The sequence below is a fragment of the Falco biarmicus genome, chromosome 7 (genome assembly GCF_023638135.1).
Source record: "Falco biarmicus isolate bFalBia1 chromosome 7, bFalBia1.pri, whole genome shotgun sequence".
Lineage (NCBI taxonomy): Eukaryota > Metazoa > Chordata > Aves > Falconiformes > Falconidae > Falco > Falco biarmicus.
In genome coordinates, this window is record NC_079294.1 from 10,105,029 (window position 1) to 10,121,977 (window position 16,949).

Below are 16,949 nucleotides of genomic sequence, written 5' to 3' on the forward strand. Positions count from 1 at the left end.
ATCAGGACTAACCGGCCCAAGGCTGCACGGCTCCCTAGAAGCCTCCCGTGGGCATGTGTCGGTCCTGAGGCCAGCTAGAGGACATGGTGATGGAAGGCATTGGATCGCTGGTGGAGACCCCCAGAAGACCCACCGGCTTATTTCACGGCATGTGCATAGGGTGTATTAGCATATGGTAGTGTATGTACGAGGACCCCAGGAAAGACCCTGAATATGTAAATGGTTTCTTAGGACCCTGATGAGGCTGTGTAACTCGAACACTATGTAACCGATGTGATGGCGGGTGATGGGCGCGCTCATCTTTCTTTGCGTGTGCGCCAAAGTGAGGAACGCCCGCTTTCCAGACCTCCAAGAGGAGTCCTGGGGAGCTTCCCTGCCGGCTGTCACCGTACGGGGGGCAGCCCCCCAGCTCCGGCCACCCTCGGGACACTGGCTTTGTGCATCCCTGCGGCGGCGAGACTGGGAACGCGGAAGGCCCTTTGCCGGCCCGGGGAGGCTTCGGCCGGTGGGGGAGCGGCGAGCGCCGGGGAGCACGTGCCGTGCCGTGTCGTGTCGTGTCGTGCCGCCCCGCTCCGCCCCGGCCGGCAGCGCCAGTGGGTGACGGCCCAGCCCGCCGGAAGGGGCGGCGCGGCGGGTCCCGGCGGTCGCTGCCGGTTGCGGCGGCGCCGGGCAGGGAGCCCCGCTGCGGAGCGGAGATGGCGGACGAGGCGCTGTTCCTGCTGCTGCACAACGAGATGGTGGCGGGGCTGTACCGCGCCGCCGAGCAGGGCGAAGGGGTGAGCGGGGCCGGGGCCGCCCTGGGGGCCGCCCGGCAGCGGCCGGGGCTGACACCGCGCCTTGTGTGTCTTGCAGGAGAACGGCCGCTGCACCACCAAGCTGGAGAGCATGGGCTTCCGCGTCGGGCAGGGGCTCATCGAGAGGTGAGGGCCCGCGGACGGGGGTTTGCTCGTCCGCGGGGGGTTTCCCGAGGGGCTGCCCGGGGCCCCCCGCCCCCTCCTGCCCGGGCCGGCAGCGGGGAGCACTGTGCTGCGGGCGCGCCCCTCCGGCCTGCTGGCGGCTCTTGCGGGGCGCTGGGTTTGAAACCCCGGGCCGGGTTGGAGCCTGTTTGCCCGGGGGTTGCCGCCCCGACCGCGGGGCCGGGGTATGCGGCTGCATTTCAACCCCTTTTTAACTCCGCTTTTTATATACATGCTTTGGCATGCTTCCTGCTTCTGATACTTTTCATTATTTCCTTCTTAAACGTAATTTTATGATTGGCCACTCATCTTTCGTATGTCTGAAGCACTCGCACTCGGAACCGGGGCCCCGAGCCCGTTACCCCCGCGTTCCCCCGGCGCTCGGTGGGGCGCACGGTGACCGGCTGCACCGCCGGGGTCCTGCGGCAGCGCTGGGGCTGCTGAGCTCGGGCTGGCGTGGGGCAGAGCTGGGCTTCGCTGCCGGAGAAAATACCCTCAGGGAGGATAAAAGGAGAGGATTCTGAAATAAGGGAGAGAACGAGCTCTCTTCTTGAGAAGCAGGAACAGGTTTTACATGTTTGTTCCTCTGTGTCAGAGCTTTTTTTGCATGTTTGAAGGACTCCTTCCAAGCAGTAGCGTGGGTGTGAGCTTATTGTTCATCCTCTAGACATGTATTTGAAGATAAAACTGGAGTGCCTTGCATCTTTCTGTTCTTCGGCTGTCCTTAATAATCACATAATTAAAAGTGTTTATTTATTTTGCTGCCATGTTACCGGTATTAAGATAACACTGTGTTTCTCTGAAATAAAAATACTTGATGAATGCAGAATGATGCTAGAATGAGGCTGTACAATGGTTGGAAAACTAATTTCTGTTAACAGCCCCAAAAATAATGCTGCATAGCAGTACCTTTTTTTTTTCTTCTTTCTTTCTCTGATTGGTCAAGCTGTGGGTACCTCTGTTATTGATACATTTCTCACTTATCTTGTAGGTTTACAAAAGATACTGCCAGGTTCAAGGATGAATTAGATATTATGAAGTTCATTTGCAAAGATTTTTGGACAACTGTATTCAAAAAACAAATAGATAACCTAAGGACTAATCATCAGGTACAAATGTTGTAGAATAAGATATAACTTAGAAAATAAGTAACAGTTTTGAGTTACTAGTGCATTTTTGGGGGCTTTTTTGGGTCTAGAATAATTCTACCTGGTAGGAAGCCCAAAATGTTCTGTAGTTGTTCTGTTTAAAAAGCAGGTTTTTAAAGTTCATGTTAGCATGTAGCTTAACAATACAATTTAGTAATTGCTTGTGATGTCTGTATCGCTGCTCTGCTTGAAAAGACTAAATGCTTTGAATTCATGTGTGCTGTTGCAGTTACAAACTGACAGGACAGTAACAGTTACAGTTGATTAACGCTTAAACAGGAACCTTTTTATGTACCTCCCAATAAATTTTAGTAGAAAGCTAGTGTAAGAAGGTGATATTGCTGTCTTAACATCTATTTAAATAGAATGGCTGCCTTGAAGTAATGTTTTTATTTTGAAGAATATTTACAGTTTTCAGCAGTTGAGACACTTAGTTGCACAATACTGAACATACTTGTATAAGAAACAACTGAAAAACTTAACCAGATTTGCATGTTGGTGACACTGCCTTGCATCTGTGTCCTTTCTTAAATTGACAGCCACAGTTCTCAAAGCAAGATCAAAGTACTTGAAGGAGCCATTTTACTTGGGTAAAAAATCTTTTTCTTTTTGAATGACTTTGGGTTTGTATGGCCATTTTCCTGTCGTATCAAAGTAGGAACAAGAGAATTTGTACAAGCATTGTGACAAATAAAATAGGTTTTATTTTTCAGTGAGCTGATTATCAAGTAATAACTTTAACAGAGAATAATTGCCTTAGAAATCTGTTTTTGAATTCAAAGAAAGCTGCAGTACTGAGCTTAGGTCTCAATTGTATATGCAGCCTTAATTTAATGCTAGGGGTTATAAAATGCTGAAGTAGCCCAGTCATTAGCAAAGAAATTTAAATGACAGGTGTAGATTAAGCTATACTGTATTCATAGTTAATTTATTAAAATGCATATTGTGGCACAAACTTGTAGTGTAGAAAACAAGAGACTCTTAATTTGATCATCTGCTGGGCGTTGTTGCTTGTAATGCTATTAAAGAAGGTAATTCTCACTGAATTTGAGAATAAGAATAGTGAATTACATACCAAATGAGATTTAAAAGTTCAGTGTAAAAATCAGCATGTATTTGATTTATTAACAAAGACTTTCTAATACAGAATTATTGTTTCTGAGCACTGGAAAAACTCTTCCAAGAAGAATGTAAATAAACTTTTTTTTTTTAGGATTAACTGATCATAATATTATTTAGGGGTTTAAACTCACAATTAAGTATCTTTTGTTTTGATGTTTTGTATAAGTAAATAATACGGTTTAAACTTAAATCACATATGCCTTCATATAAAATTTCATTTTTCAACCTAAGAACATTTATATTGCATCTACAAATTAAATCCCTTCACATAAAATGTTAATTACATGCTACTGCATATTCAACTAAAATTTTTGGTTTTTTTCAACAGGGTATATATGTCCTTCAAGACAATAAATTTCGTCTCTTGACACAAATGTCTGCAGGAAAGCAGTATTTAGAACATGCACCAAAGGTACCCTTCAGTTTTACCCTTGGGATCTACCAGTTCAGTTTGAATTATCTTGATCTATTATTGGTAACTTTGAATTTTGTAATTCAAAGGATACAAACTCTTCAAAAGGGCAGCTAAAGTTTGGTCTCCAAAAAATGTGCTTTTTAGAAATGGACCTTGTTTTGGAGCTGTGGGTTTGATACACGGTTCAGGAAATGGGCATAGTCATTGTGAAACTTGGCATTGTCATGTTTGAGTTACTGGATGGTAGTAGCTGGTTTGCCACTATCTGTCACTGTCACACAAACTTTTTTTCTCTTTGGAAAGCGTGTGCTTTCAGAAACTTTTAAAAATTTCCAAAACCTATTTGGAAGATGCTATTTGTTACCTAGGACAAGCTTCTGGGATTATATGAACATTCAGAAAGATATTCCACCAATTAAAAATAGTTTTGAGTGTAGATGCTGAGTTTAGGTAAGTAAAATCAGTGCCTCTGCAGAACCTCTGATATAGCACTTTGGTTCAGGGGGATGTGAGAAATGGGGCATTCAGTTCTATTTTATGGTTTCTTAATTTTCAGTCTTAGTCATCACAGTTGCAGGCTACAGTCCTTGGCTCTTTTTCTGATACTTGGTGAGATATTGATATTTTGCAACATAAATTCTAAATACCTGCAGGCCATTGTATTCTAAGATGCAGCCAGTGCAAGAATGCTGACTTGGACTGTTCCTCCTTTGTTGACTTTAATGCCAGTTGCTAATTTCAGCCAAGTCTTGGGAATAATTGTTTTAAGGATATGAAGTTCCTATAGGCTTAATGGAGATAGAAAAAAGTTACTGAAGATAGTGCCTCTAACAAGAGGAATCTATGTTGTGAGCTCCACTGTACCAAGTATCAGAGCTTTTGTCTGTTAGAGACATGACAAAGTCTCTCTGTGCGGTAACAAAACCACCATAGTTTTATATTATCCAAGTGCTAAATCTTGTTCTTGAGTACTTAGTTTCAACCTTTAGCAACAAGCTTCACCCTTGATGCTTATTTAAAGTGCAACTTTATTTTTAGTATTTAGCATTTACCTGTGGACTAATCAGAGGAGGCCTATCGAATTTGGGAATAAAGAGTATTGTAACAGCTGAAGTTTCATCAATGCCTGCATGTAAGTAGGTCTCAGAGTACTCAAATTATTAGCTCACCTGGTAACTTTTCTTACTGACTTCATCACTGTATGAGCATTTGTCAAGGTGGGATTAGTTTGAAGTTGCTGGGCCATAGGAGTCAATATGAACTTCAGGATATGGCTTGTCACTAAACGCTTTAGTGTTTAGAAAATACTGACGGGGGGAACCTCCATGACAACGAGTGGAAAGCAAAACTGAAAAGTTGTATTTACATTTGGAAGCATCAAATGCATAAGAACATATGTCCAGAAGGCTATTGGAACAAGTGAAGATAAAAACAACTAGACACATGCTCTTGCTTGACAGAAGTCATTAGGAAAGTTACTAAGTGAAGTCCATTGTAAAACCCAGGCTGCTTAAGGCGGATTTAAAAATTTCCACAGACGGCACACGTTTTAAATTTAGCAGACAAAACTGTTGTGATGTGGAACATGGATCAGCTTAAAGGAAAAAGAAAAAAAAGCTGTTCAGCTGGAGTTAAATGCTACGTTGAAATAATGGCTAGATGGTTCACAATTAAACGGCAAAATTGAAATGTTCCTTACTATTTCTTTTAATAAAATAATTACAAAAAAAAAATTACTTGGAAAAATAACTCTAATGGTGATACTTTAATCTGACTTTGCTTTTTCTTTGCAGGTAAATTTCAGGTGATGATACAGAAGATGTAGAGCAAATTCTAATTTGGGTATCTACCTTAAAAATCCTTTGTGTGTGGATTCAGGGTCTTGGTTCAGCCTTGTATGTAGCTTGTAAATTATAGCAGTGTGCAGCATAATTCCAAAGTGTATAATAAATGTTAATCAAAATAATGCTATCCTTGTATCTTGGTATGAGATTTATTCTATACCAAGATATTAATGTTCACATGGTAAAAACTATCTACTCAAAAAGTTTTCAGCAAAATATTTCAATTACCAAAGCAGCACATATGGAAGACCAGAGGCACATTCTGAGAACTGAGTAAAAAGCCTGACCAAGACGAAATTGAAATAAGCAACTAACGTGTTTTGTGTCACCTAACAAGAATGCCAAATTGCTGCCTTTCCCTATTCACTCTGAACTGTGAAGCAGCAATTGATTGTGTTATTTTAAGGAACCCATTAACACCTGAGCCAACAGCTTTCCTTAAGTTTTCAGTGGAGGCTTAGTTCTTCTAGGAATTATATGGGGCAGTAGAAAAGAGAATTTATTTCTGCATAGTTAAACAGGTTTTCCTATCTCCCTAAGATTAGCAGCTGTTTTTTGTGTCAGAAGAATTTTACAGCTAAGGTCATCTGTACTGGCCAAAGAAGGAAATTTGTTTTAGCTTGTTTTGCATAAACTCAATATTAATGTCATTGTTTTTAATTGCTAGCTACAACTCACTTCTGTAATGAGTGTGTGCAGGAAGATGCTTAGGCCTGCAAGAAGCTATACAGACATCACCAAGACTCTTGAGGACATTGGGGTTTGCTAGATAATACTTGTTACAAGATTTGCATAACAATATATATCTTGCCGTAGGTAAGCATGAAAACATCTTGTTAAAACTTTTTAACAAATTTTGCTGTACAGACTTTTCTGTTGGCAGGTTCAGGCCTTACACTTACAAATGAATCACAATAGAAACTTACGGTGTTTATGCAGAAGTTTATAAGCACGCCTTGTGATAGCGATTCAGTTACTACTTTGAGACCAATAAATAACAGGCTAACCAGAAAAGCTAACATGCTAATACAGCACCTTTGATTGTTTTAACTGCCTTCTGTGTTGGGAGAAGTGTGTGTTGTCCAGTTGTGTGGTGAGCAAGAACAGTGGAAGCTGTTCTTCCCTGAGCTCCAGGGAAGGTCTGGAGTTTGTAATGGATCAAGCCTTTTCTAGGTAGCTGTTACAGGCAGGCAAGCTATAGATGACAAATGTGATAACCAGGGGGTTTATTATACTTGAGCTTAAGCTGTGACCAAATTCTGATTTTTTCAGGTGCTGTGAAAACTAGTTCAGATTAGTTGTAGTGGAATAACTTGAGTTCTAGAAGAGTGCTAGAGCAAACCTGAACTAGCAGAATGCTGCCCTACTGTTTATAGAACCGGCATCAGTTCAACTGATTGAAAGTGCTGTTCTTATACTGGTGGTTTATAGGAGGGCTGTGCTGGTTGTTAACCTTTGTAACTAATGCTTGAAATTGTAGGGCTAGAGAAACAGCTAACTAGTGTTATGCTTTTCATGGGTTCTTCAGCTGCCAACTCATCCTGCTTTCAACATGCTGTCATGGTTTAGTTACCAGCTGGTAACCAAGTACCACACAGACATGCTCTCACTCCCCACCCCCTCCACCCCGCCAAGGGATGGGGAAGAGAATCAGGGAGGAATCTAGAACTCAAGCATTGAGATAAGAACAACTAAATAATTAAAATAAAATATAAACAATAATTATAACAGTAATAATGAAAAGGAGGGAGAAGGGGAGAGGAATAAAATCCAAAAGGAAGGGAGAAAAGAAAGGAAGAGATGCATGTCCCATGTCTCCCTGGCAGGGCCTGAGAAACTGAAAAGTCCTTGACTTAGTATATAACGTTACCAAGCCACAACAAAAAACATCAGTGAGTTACCAACATGGTTCTCACACCAAAACATAGCACTGTGCCAGCTACCAAGAAGGAAATTAACTCTATACCAGCTGAAATCAGGATACATGCCGAAAATGTTGGTAGAGGGAGTAGAAATAATGTGCACTGTATGTCTAATAATGGACATTTCAATGTAACGTTACAGGCATCTGCAGTGTGGTAGACATTCAGTATCAACATATACAGAATCATTGGTATTTGCATCTCCATAAATAAATGCTAGTAATTAATGTAATTCATTTTGATTTTTCACTTGACAGTTACACTTTTGCATCTGGAAGGGTAGTTTCAGTCATTCAGGCATAGTAAAGGTTATCAATAACTGGTTGTGGTTAATGATTATTTTTAATGGTGAGGGGAGGGACTTACGGTATATAGAAAGCAGATGTCAGTTAATATTGTGTATCAATTTGCTGCTATGAGCAGAATTCATAGTTTCTTTATCTTCAACAGTTAAAAATCCATGTCAATTAGAACCAGAGGGAGTCATGTACGTACCAAGCAGATACTGATGCTCTTGGGGAAGGACTCTGTTAAATACATAAAAATAAGTGAGCCAACGTATTTGTCAAGATGCCATACAGAAAAACTTGTTCATTGTGTTTAATAAAAGCTTCTATTAAAAGCATTGAATACAGCTATGTAATTTTCGCTGATTTCTACAACTGTGTGCTAAAAAATAGTACTGCTACTCAGAAAGTAGTAGCGCTTTACTAAAATAATTGATTCAGTGACTTGCTGGCTATATTTGAACTGCTTAGCAGTGCTTAAGCTCAGGAACTAAAGCTTGAAAAAACACATTCAGTCCTAGATTGTATAGATTTCTATAGTAAAGGCTGCTGTTAAATAGTACAAAGAATGAGAAAAGCCACCATGTTTAAGAACACTTTTTTAAATGGTTCAGTTTTATTAAAAAAAGCCCTCCATTAGGTGTGTGTTTAGGTAAAGAATAATTTGTAATGTAGCCTTAGATTTCACCTAATAGCAGTGTCCACAGGATTACTCAGATGGTAGAAATTTCCAAGATGCAGCTTAGAGACAGTAGCTTGAGAGATGATGCCAGACACTTCGTTGACCATTTTACAATGATGGTATCGGAGACATTGACAATTGCATGCTAAAGCTCAGCTAGTTACTCGCAGCTGTCCCAAATGCATTATCGTGAGGGTCTTCCGAAGGAGTTGTATAGTGCTTCAGGGCTGAACAGTGCAGCGTCCTGCTGTTAACTCTGACAATGCTGTTTGTACTATGGCAATGCAAATTACTTGATATTCTCAAAACAGTCTATGAAGGTTCATCAGCCAGGTCACGCTGATCGAAGTACCTAGTGGAGAGAAGTGGAAGACAGTACGAAACCTCCAATACAACATACTCCTTACTTTGCCCTGAGCTTTTAGACCCCTTGCTTTCCAGCTCTTCTTTTGCTGTTTATATCTATAATTACTGGTTTGCAGTTTAGGGGGCTCACATGAGGAAACAGGTAAGATAAACCTAAGAGTAAAGTAAGCTTAAGTCCTTTTAGCTAAGTGTATTTGTTACATAGGCCCAGGGTACTTTGACTTCCACTTTGAAAGCATCTAGGTTAGGACAAGAGTAATCACACATTTATTCTGGACATACTTGACTGTTTTAGGTGTTTAAGTTGCATTACCTGCTAACTAAGCAGATTATCAAGTTCAGAGCTGATATTTGTTCTTCGTTTTTGTTCTCCTGAAAGAGAGGTATTAGAACAGTTCTTTTGTTACCTGTGTCAAATAGAAAAGCTGTTAGGTGCCATGGTATGTGCTTGTAGTGTTCCCTTCATTCTCGAGGAAACATAGGACATGAAAAATTACCTACCAGGATTTCAAGAACTGAAAACTCACCCTAATAATTTGCTAAGTTCAGCAAGTCCTTTGCGCAGTCTTACCTCTAGTACTCTGACTTCTGAGCATCGTCTTGCCAGCTGTCGAATAAGGGAGTGAGCTTCAGGCAGCAAAGGTTTTTCAAGGCATGCTAGCAGTGCATAAAGCCACCTACCCTGTGTAGATTCAAATAAAGTTTTGTGAGATGTCCTTGAAGTTTCGTGCAGTTCTTGTTATATAGAGGAGGCCTACAGTGTAGGTCTCAAGACAAAACTGCATTTAAGTGCTACTGCCAGAATTGAAAGTTCAAAAGCCAAAGTAGACACTACACAGCAGAATTTTTGCCTCTAGATAAGCTTCTTGTGAACAGTACTCCTGGATTTCCTGATATTTCTTGGAATACTGGCTAAGACATAAATTAATACAGCTTACACTAGTCAAGTCCGAGGGGAAGGATTATTTTAGTAGTATCTGAAGATTATTACTTAGCTATTAATTTTTAACTTCACAAACTGGGGAAAAACATTCCTGAGGAGTGAATGTATCAAGTCAGATCTCTATGGAATTAACGCTGTTAATTTTAAGCTTTAATTTAATGCTGTTAATTTAAAGCTTTGATTTGCACCATTGTGAAAAGATGTGCTTTGCGTTTTACTTCACTGAATTTTACTGCATTCTTATGAGCGTAACTTCTGCTACCAGTCTAACTTCATAATTTAATTCCAGTGTCTAGTGGCTTGCATTATGGGAATAAACAAAAAGTCAATGTGCCATGCACATTCGCTGCAGCGTTATCTGTTAAAAAGAAAGCAGTCCTACAGAAAAGGAGAGAACATGAAAGGCCTTTAAGTGACTCAAAAATAGTGAAGCTGTGTTTAGTATTATGGAAGTAATTGTTCATTGCTCTTTTGCTTTGTGGTACTGAATGAGATGGGATGCATCCACCAAGGTCTTTTGTAGATACGATGTCATTACATAGCCAGTCAATCTGGCTGTGGCCAAACTCCACGCCAACGTACCTTGCCAATCAGAATTTCTTACTAAGTTTGATTTCTGACCACACTAACGCAACTAAGCTTTCTGGCCTGTGCCACACATGGAAGATAAAATGTGTCTTCACCAGCACACTTGTCATGCACCTCTGAATAAAATCAGAGGTGTTGGTAAATACGGTGTGCAGCACCCTGACAGCTTAAACTAGTCAGAACCAAAGCTGCTGCAGTCTGACCCCCTTCACTCCCCAGTGCTGATACTCATCTAACCTTGCATTTAAGTTCATGCAGGGAGCAATAAAAAGGGTAGGGGGTTTTGTCAGTACTTGGTAGGTCTGTATCTGTATGTTTGGTAATTAGCCTTTCAAAAAGTTCTGTGAATAGTAATTTTAGCATCATAAACTTTTTGAGAGTAACTGAATGTGATACCTGCAAAAAAACCTCTTTAGAAACAAAAATAATTTCATAGAAAACTATGAACAATTTATCCCTTGTTTAATGCATTTTTATGGAAGTAGTTAGAATAAATTAAAAATTACCAGTTCTGGAGTAAATTTTTTCTCTCCAAACCAGCTTATCAGGTGTTCTAAGACACTGGTTACTGTTGCCTTCAAAAGAGGAACAGAAAGAGACAATACGATACCTGCATTGTTTTGTTTTGATGTCCTTCTACCCAAAGGATTATATTACATAAAAAGCAAAGTGATTTTTTTAAAAATGTACACATCATGTATTTCTACTCCACTGTGATACTATATGGCATTTATTCCAGGTTGAAGTTACATGTAAGGGTAAAGTGAGTGTTAAATCACCAATTCCTGGAAAGAACTTTATATAAAATGAAGTAGTTTTCTGTGTTAAGAAAAAGTTATGGATAAGTAGCTACAGATTAGGAAAGAGGCATCACACAGGAGTGTTGTTTCTCTACAAAGGTAACTCATGGGAAACATAGTAGTAAAGGAAAGGTAAGTGTGATTCTTCTAGCTATGCAATGTACGTAAGAGTTCATGATCAAGCTGAAGGTCTGCACTTAAAACACTAAATGAGAAAACTTAAAAACACTGTCAAGCACCTAATGGAACATTCAGCAAAAATTCAAACGCTGAATGTTAACTACAGAAATTACAAGGACAAAATACTCTTAAAACTAGTCATGATAAATGTTCACTAGTAAACCTGTTTGTAGCTGAAGGTCAGATAACGATATTTTCCTTGTAAGTGTACAATGAATAGCTGTTGTAATAAACAATTGCCTACTCTTGCACAGAAAAATAGGTAAGACTTCTGCAACAGACAATGAGAAAGAATGATTTATGCAACATCACTATGCAATTCTAAGAGATGAGCTTACCTGATTCATTCTGCTTACAATACTTAGCAAAGGGGGAAAGCCCACCTGAAAAAAAATTAGTTGAAAAATGCAGACGTTATCATAAACATTTTTGTTCTAATTTAGGATGTACTAACATTTTAATGTGATGCTCAGACATTTGTGTGACACTAAAGCAGACAATGCAGAAAGCTTTCAGTTCAGTGAGCAACAAAAGTAGTGCGCTTTAGCTGATAACAGATGATTGACTTTTTGACTGAAGGGATAGACTTGTTCTCTGCTCAGCTTCCAATTAAAAGGGAAGAAAAACAGGACTTTGTGGGCTCACCAGAGAGCGTACTTTCTATTTAGCACCATTTGGTAATAAACAGTAAGATGGTTTCTGGCAGTTACTCTTGAAAATAGCAGCTGACAATTAGACAGAAGTCCTATACTCACCTTTATGTAATCAATTCCTAGAGTTTCATTATCAGATAGTGCATCTATTTCTGAGTATACTCTTTCACCCAGGCAGAACTTCTTCCAGCCTTCTTCATCCTCTGATTTTGGCTGAAGTAAATAAAAATGAACAAAAACTGTGAAATATTGCTATCTTGAAGACACTGAAGAAAAAGACTTGGTAATATTACCAAGTTATTGCACTCAACTGTAAAGCAAGATTAACCACAGATTTAACGACTGGGATAAAAAACCCACAGCACTGTTATGAATTTTACTCACCATAGTAACGTTGCTGTCCAAATGTTGTGACCGCCAGTGATTTCTGTGCTTGTTCAGGCTCTGAGTAATAAAAACAAAGCCACAACAAGTTTAACTTTGCAGTTATTTTATGCTAGCCATAACTGCTCTGCATTATTCTTAAAATGTATAAAGGTATATTTTATGATGTTCCATAAATCAGTAGAGGCATAACTGGCTAAATATTTCCATGCCTCTTAGTTACATTTATACTAAGTTGCTCATGCTGGGTTTTTGGAAGTAATGTTAAAGCTAAAGGAATTTTAAAGTCTAATACACAGAGTTAAATTGAGGTAGTAAGCTTTTAATAGTCTTCTAGACTTGTCTTGGTACAGCACGCTTAAGGGAAAAAAAAATTAGTCCAAAACCACACTCAAAGCCAATATCCTGTTCCAATGGTGGTCAGTGTCTGTATCAGATGTCTACAGAACTGCTAGAAAGAAGGTAAGCATACTTTCCTGGAATATTTCTTCTACCTCACAGGGATGCCATATAAGACCAGTTGGCCTGCTTGACAGTTTCCTGTCTGGAGGTATACAATTTTTGTAACAGAAGAAATTCCCACCCCAATCCAAATGTTATCGTAGCAATAAAAATGACCACTAACAGCAGCTGATGGACAATGTTAGCATCAAGTAACTTCTGATGCTCTCCTCTTCTCTTAAATAATTTTTAGGATATTCTTGTACTTCACTGGTACAGATGAGAGGACAACTGACTTGTGTATAAAAGAAATATCTGTACAGTGATGTACAGTGACTTTAGATGTCAGTTTCCTTAGTTCTACTAAAACCTTAGATTATGCCTTATACACAGTATGCAGTGTGACACCTTGTAGAAATAGAGGTGAGCTCAGCTGATGTTTACAATGTAGATGCAGTAGTACAGATCTCCACCTTCACTGATTTAGCTCCCTCAAAAAAGTACAGTAAACTAGCTCACGCAAAGTTCAACGCTACAGCAGCGTCAGTGCAGTTCATTATACTCAGTTACTTGAGGTATTCCTACAATGCAATTATCAATGTGTTGTAAACACATCTTCCGCAGTACTGGAGTCATAAATGACCTCTACCTACATCTTCATTAGGTTTTTCTTTTCACCCTGTTCAAACTGTAGAGACAGCCAGCTCAGTTCTCTGTTTTTGTTATTATTTAAGAGTAGGCTGCAAATGCGGTAGGAAAGATTTAAGTCTGTGCTAACACAATAACCTTACAAATACGTTTTACCAAATCATTATTTCTGCTAATAATGGGTGCCACCACTGTCCAACAGTATTCTAAATGGACAGCGTGTTCTATGTACATGAATATCCTGGTGGGTTAGAATCTACTTGTTTTCCAGTTAATGTTGAGTTCTGCAGAACATTCCTGCTAGCACCAGGTTTTAATGTAACTACGTAAGATCACAGAGATTTTTTTCCTCCCTCCCTCAGCTACTCTGTATTATTTCATCTAAGTGCTGAAGTTTGAGACACCTTTTTTCCTAAGCATGACACTCTCAGGAGTCTTATCAGAGGTTTAAAAGCCACGCAGTATATACGCAATTCTTTTTCAAGAACTTAAAACATATGCCTACAAACATCTGTCCTACATGAAGTCAAAACATTTCTATACTAGATACAAGGTTGTCCCCTATAAAGCACAGATGTGTTCTAGCTAGACAATGCAAATGCCCTCACACACACCATTTTGTACCTGACGAACGGCTGAGAAATTGGCTACTTGCTGCTGCTGCCATTTGAGTGTTGGGGAATATCCTTCCGGAGCAGGCTGACATCCAGAAATCTAAGAAAACACTGGCAATAATTATAATGTAAAGAAAGCTTTAGAAGAAGAATCCTTAAGAATAAAGGAATCGGTAAATGTTTACTATCAGGCAAACAACAGCCTTTAAATCTTTATTTAAGAAAGGTATATCATGACCACATCCAAGACTGACTTACACAGAAGAAATTTCATCTGAACCAACTGTTGACCCTTCTCAAATAAGAAGGAGAACCAAGTATTCAAAATACATTGTCAAAGAATTATTTAAGGTTATATTTTTAGCAATTGTTCTGCCTTAATTTCCCTGTTTATAAAAAGTGGGGTGCTGTTTCCTTATATGGGACAGCTGCTACGAATCCTAAGCATTCTACTTTCTGAGATAATACAGTTGAGGAAGACAGAAGGCCACAAAAATGCTTTTTAGGATATTAATTCTGACAGTTATGTAGATATAACCTCTTTAGAGATTAGCATGAAAGTTATTAAAAAACACAAGGAAAAAAGAATCTTTCTACAAATGTTTAAAAATGCCACTACAAAGAGATAAATCTAAGAGAATGGTTACAGAATTTACATGGTCATATATCAGTACTAGGAACTAGTCGTGGAATTTCAGATTACAATTTTCACTGGAGAAACGCAGACTTGGTCTCTTGAACTATTTTAAAGTAGATTAAAAACCAAGCTGGCAGGGCAATGACAACAGAGAAATCTGCTCAGGCAATCAAGAAAAATTCTGATAAAATATTCCAGCAAAAGGAAGAAACGGTACTAGACACTAACTTCAGTAAAGTTTAGCTGCACTTACTACTACTCTTATCCATGATATATATTTAACTTAATGTATTGGTATGGAGGTATCTTTATTCTAAAGTTTATGCAGGTTTTGGGACTAAATGTTTGTAAAATGTAATGCAACATTTGACTTCCTCAGACAGTAAAATAGTCTGCTGTGTGTCAAATAGTACAGATGTTACCAATCTGAATTGGTTATCTAGACTGCTGTTGGCCAGCAGTTGACCAGGTCTTTCTTCAAACCCATACATTTAATGTAGTTCTGTAGGTGCTTTGAAAATCTAGCTGTGGTATTTAGTTATGCCAACCACGCCCCAAAATTAGTACCAACATTAAGATCTTAACGCCTTTCCCCTTTATTTTCTTTCTTCCTCTCTAAACAAAACGTGTAAAAGCTCTCAGACTTACTGAAACGTTTACTGTCTGCTTCTTTCTTAACTTTTTGGGGTCTATTTGTGCCACGACCACATCTGGGCATCGGGCTGCTTCAATCCTACAAAATAAAAATCAAACGGTTGCTTTGTGTTGACCGGCGGTTACGTGGCGGCTGTCTGTGAAGCACAGCGCCCGCCGAGCGCTGCAGTCACGGGAACGCTGACTGCACCGGCAGTTCCTACAGAAGGCCTGGCTGGAGTGACACACCGGGTCCCCCGTGGCGAGACCCCGGCGGAGGCCGCCGGCGCGGGGAGCCCAGGCCGGCCCTGCATCCTCCCGTGGGGAACGGGGCGGCCTCGGCCCCCACCGCCGCGGGGCCCCGCCGGCGCGACGCGGCCCCTCAGGAGCAGCACACGGGTTTAGCCCCGATGCCGGCCGGGATCCCGCCGCAGCGGGCGAACCGCCCTTCTGGCGGCAGGTGGCGGGTTCCCGGTAGCGCGGCCCTGGGGTGCTCGGCCCCTCCACTCACTGGACGCGCTTCAGGTACTCCTGCGGCGTCCTGGGCGGCACCGTGGGGTCGAAGTCCTCAGCCAAGTCACAGTCGTCCACGGGCAGCAGCCGCGGCATCAGCTCCTCCCAGCCCGGCTCCATGGCCGCACCGCTGTCACCCGCCCTGCCCCCGGCGGCGGCGACGGCCGCCTCAGCAGGCCCCGGGCCGGCCCGGCCGCGCAGGCGTGCTGGGGGGCGGCGCGCACTACTCTCGCGAGAGCGGCGAGCCCGGGCGGGGCGGCGGGGCCGGGCGGGGCGGGGGGGCGTCACCGCCCCGCCCCGCCCCGCCCCGCGCCTGCGGTGCCGCTACAGGCGCCTCAGCCCCCCCTATCCCGCCCTGGTGCTGCGCTCGCAGGCGGTACCGTGAGGGAGCAGCGGGCCCGGGGCGAGTTGCTCCGGGGGCGTTCGCCGCTATGACACCCTCAGGGAAGGGGATCAAAGGACATCTGGCCTTAGAGCGGCACAGGAAGGGGTTGTGCCCATCTACTGCTCGGCGGCCCGGGCCCGTGTCTGTGGTGAATTGGTGTAAACCTTTAATCAACCAGTTTTATTAGGCCCTGTGCCATTATTCTAATACACCACGTTTTTTGCACGCAGTTCTTCAAAACTCATCTGGTACTATTTTCTATTTTACCTGTGGACATCCAGTAATAATACTTGTCTCTTCCTTGAAATGCTTTGAGATCTATAGCTGACATCAGTTACGTGAAAGTTAACTGCTATAAATTTAAACAGTTTTCATATTGGAAGGGCCAATACCTAGTTTTTTACTTGTTGCTGTATGGGTTTATCGAGTACTGTTACGTGGGAGTATCCACAGGCAGGAACAAAAGCAGGCAGCAATAGCAGAAAGGGGGGTTGCTTCTCTGTTAAGACAAAAGGTGGACGGATGATGCTGGAATCGTTTACATTGTGTATTACAAAATTCCTAGTAAGCAAAATGTCAATCTGTGTGTTACAGGTTTGCTATATGTGAAGTCTGTTCAGTGGTACCCCACAGCACATCTGGTAGATCGGAGTAGTTCTAAATACTTCTGACATAAGTTCAAAAAAAGCAACACTTTTTTTTCCCTGCTGTAGTTTAGCAGTTCGGAACGAACATCTACCCAAACTCCTCCTCTCCCCGGCCTTTGTTTGTTTTAAGGTGTTTCCAAA

The 16,949-nt window shown here is 41.3% G+C and overlaps 2 protein-coding genes across 4 annotated transcripts; one reads left to right on the plus strand and one right to left on the minus strand.

Moving 5' to 3' along the window:
• The first annotated feature begins 567 nt into the window (after nt 1–567).
• Nucleotides 568–7,577, plus strand: TRAPPC6B (trafficking protein particle complex subunit 6B). Of its 2 annotated transcripts, XM_056346000.1 has the most exons (7): nt 609–776; nt 853–920; nt 1,948–2,065; nt 3,555–3,638; nt 4,680–4,773; nt 5,435–5,483; nt 6,153–7,577. In XM_056346000.1, the coding sequence occupies exons 1-6, from the start codon at nt 696–698 to the stop codon at nt 5,464–5,466; spliced, it is 477 nt and encodes a 158-aa protein (XP_056201975.1). In that variant the 5' UTR covers nt 609–695; the 3' UTR covers nt 5,467–5,483; nt 6,153–7,577. The 2 variants fall into 2 exon arrangements, with proteins under 2 accessions (XP_056201974.1, XP_056201975.1); XM_056345999.1 differs by lacking the exon at nt 6,153–7,577 and having other exon boundaries at nt 568–776; nt 5,435–5,612.
• A 703-nt stretch (nt 7,578–8,280) lies between these two features.
• Nucleotides 8,281–15,986, minus strand: GEMIN2 (gem nuclear organelle associated protein 2). 2 transcript variants are annotated; one of them, XM_056347102.1, is made up of 10 exons: nt 15,775–15,985; nt 15,279–15,363; nt 14,004–14,093; nt 12,291–12,350; nt 12,009–12,119; nt 11,592–11,636; nt 10,780–10,848; nt 9,314–9,424; nt 9,056–9,114; nt 8,281–8,728 (listed from the first exon to the last, which is right to left on the minus strand). In XM_056347102.1, exons 1-10 carry the CDS (start codon nt 15,894–15,896, stop codon nt 8,689–8,691), a joined length of 792 nt encoding a protein of 263 aa, XP_056203077.1. In that variant the 5' UTR covers nt 15,897–15,985; the 3' UTR covers nt 8,281–8,688. The 2 variants fall into 2 exon arrangements, with proteins under 2 accessions (XP_056203077.1, XP_056203078.1); XM_056347103.1 differs by lacking the exon at nt 10,780–10,848 and having other exon boundaries at nt 15,775–15,986.
• Nucleotides 15,987–16,949: the final 963 nt, after the last annotated feature.

What these genes read in the sequence shown, in the direction of transcription:
- TRAPPC6B (XM_056345999.1), top strand. Translation starts at nt 696, where the DNA reads ATGGCGGACGAGGCGCTGTTCCTGCTGCTGCACAACGAGATGGTGGCG. An exon ending in ATTTAGAACATGCACCAAAG is followed by an intron (nt 3,639 to 4,679) that starts GTACCCTTCAGT and finishes CTTTATTTTTAG; the next exon opens with TATTTAGCATTTACCTGTGG. An exon ending in AGTTTCATCAATGCCTGCAT is followed by an intron (nt 4,774 to 5,434) that starts GTAAGTAGGTCT and finishes TTTTCTTTGCAG; the next exon opens with GTAAATTTCAGGTGATGATA.
- GEMIN2 (XM_056347102.1), bottom strand. Translation starts at nt 15,896, where the DNA reads ATGGAGCCGGGCTGGGAGGAGCTGATGCCGCGGCTGCTGCCCGTGGAC. An exon ending in GAGTACCTGAAGCGCGTCCA is followed by an intron (nt 15,364 to 15,774) that starts GTGAGTGGAGGG and finishes TTTATTTTGTAG; the next exon opens with GATTGAAGCAGCCCGATGCC. An exon ending in ATAATCTGCTTAGTTAGCAG is followed by an intron (nt 8,729 to 9,055) that starts GTAATGCAACTT and finishes TCTCTCCACTAG; the next exon opens with GTACTTCGATCAGCGTGACC.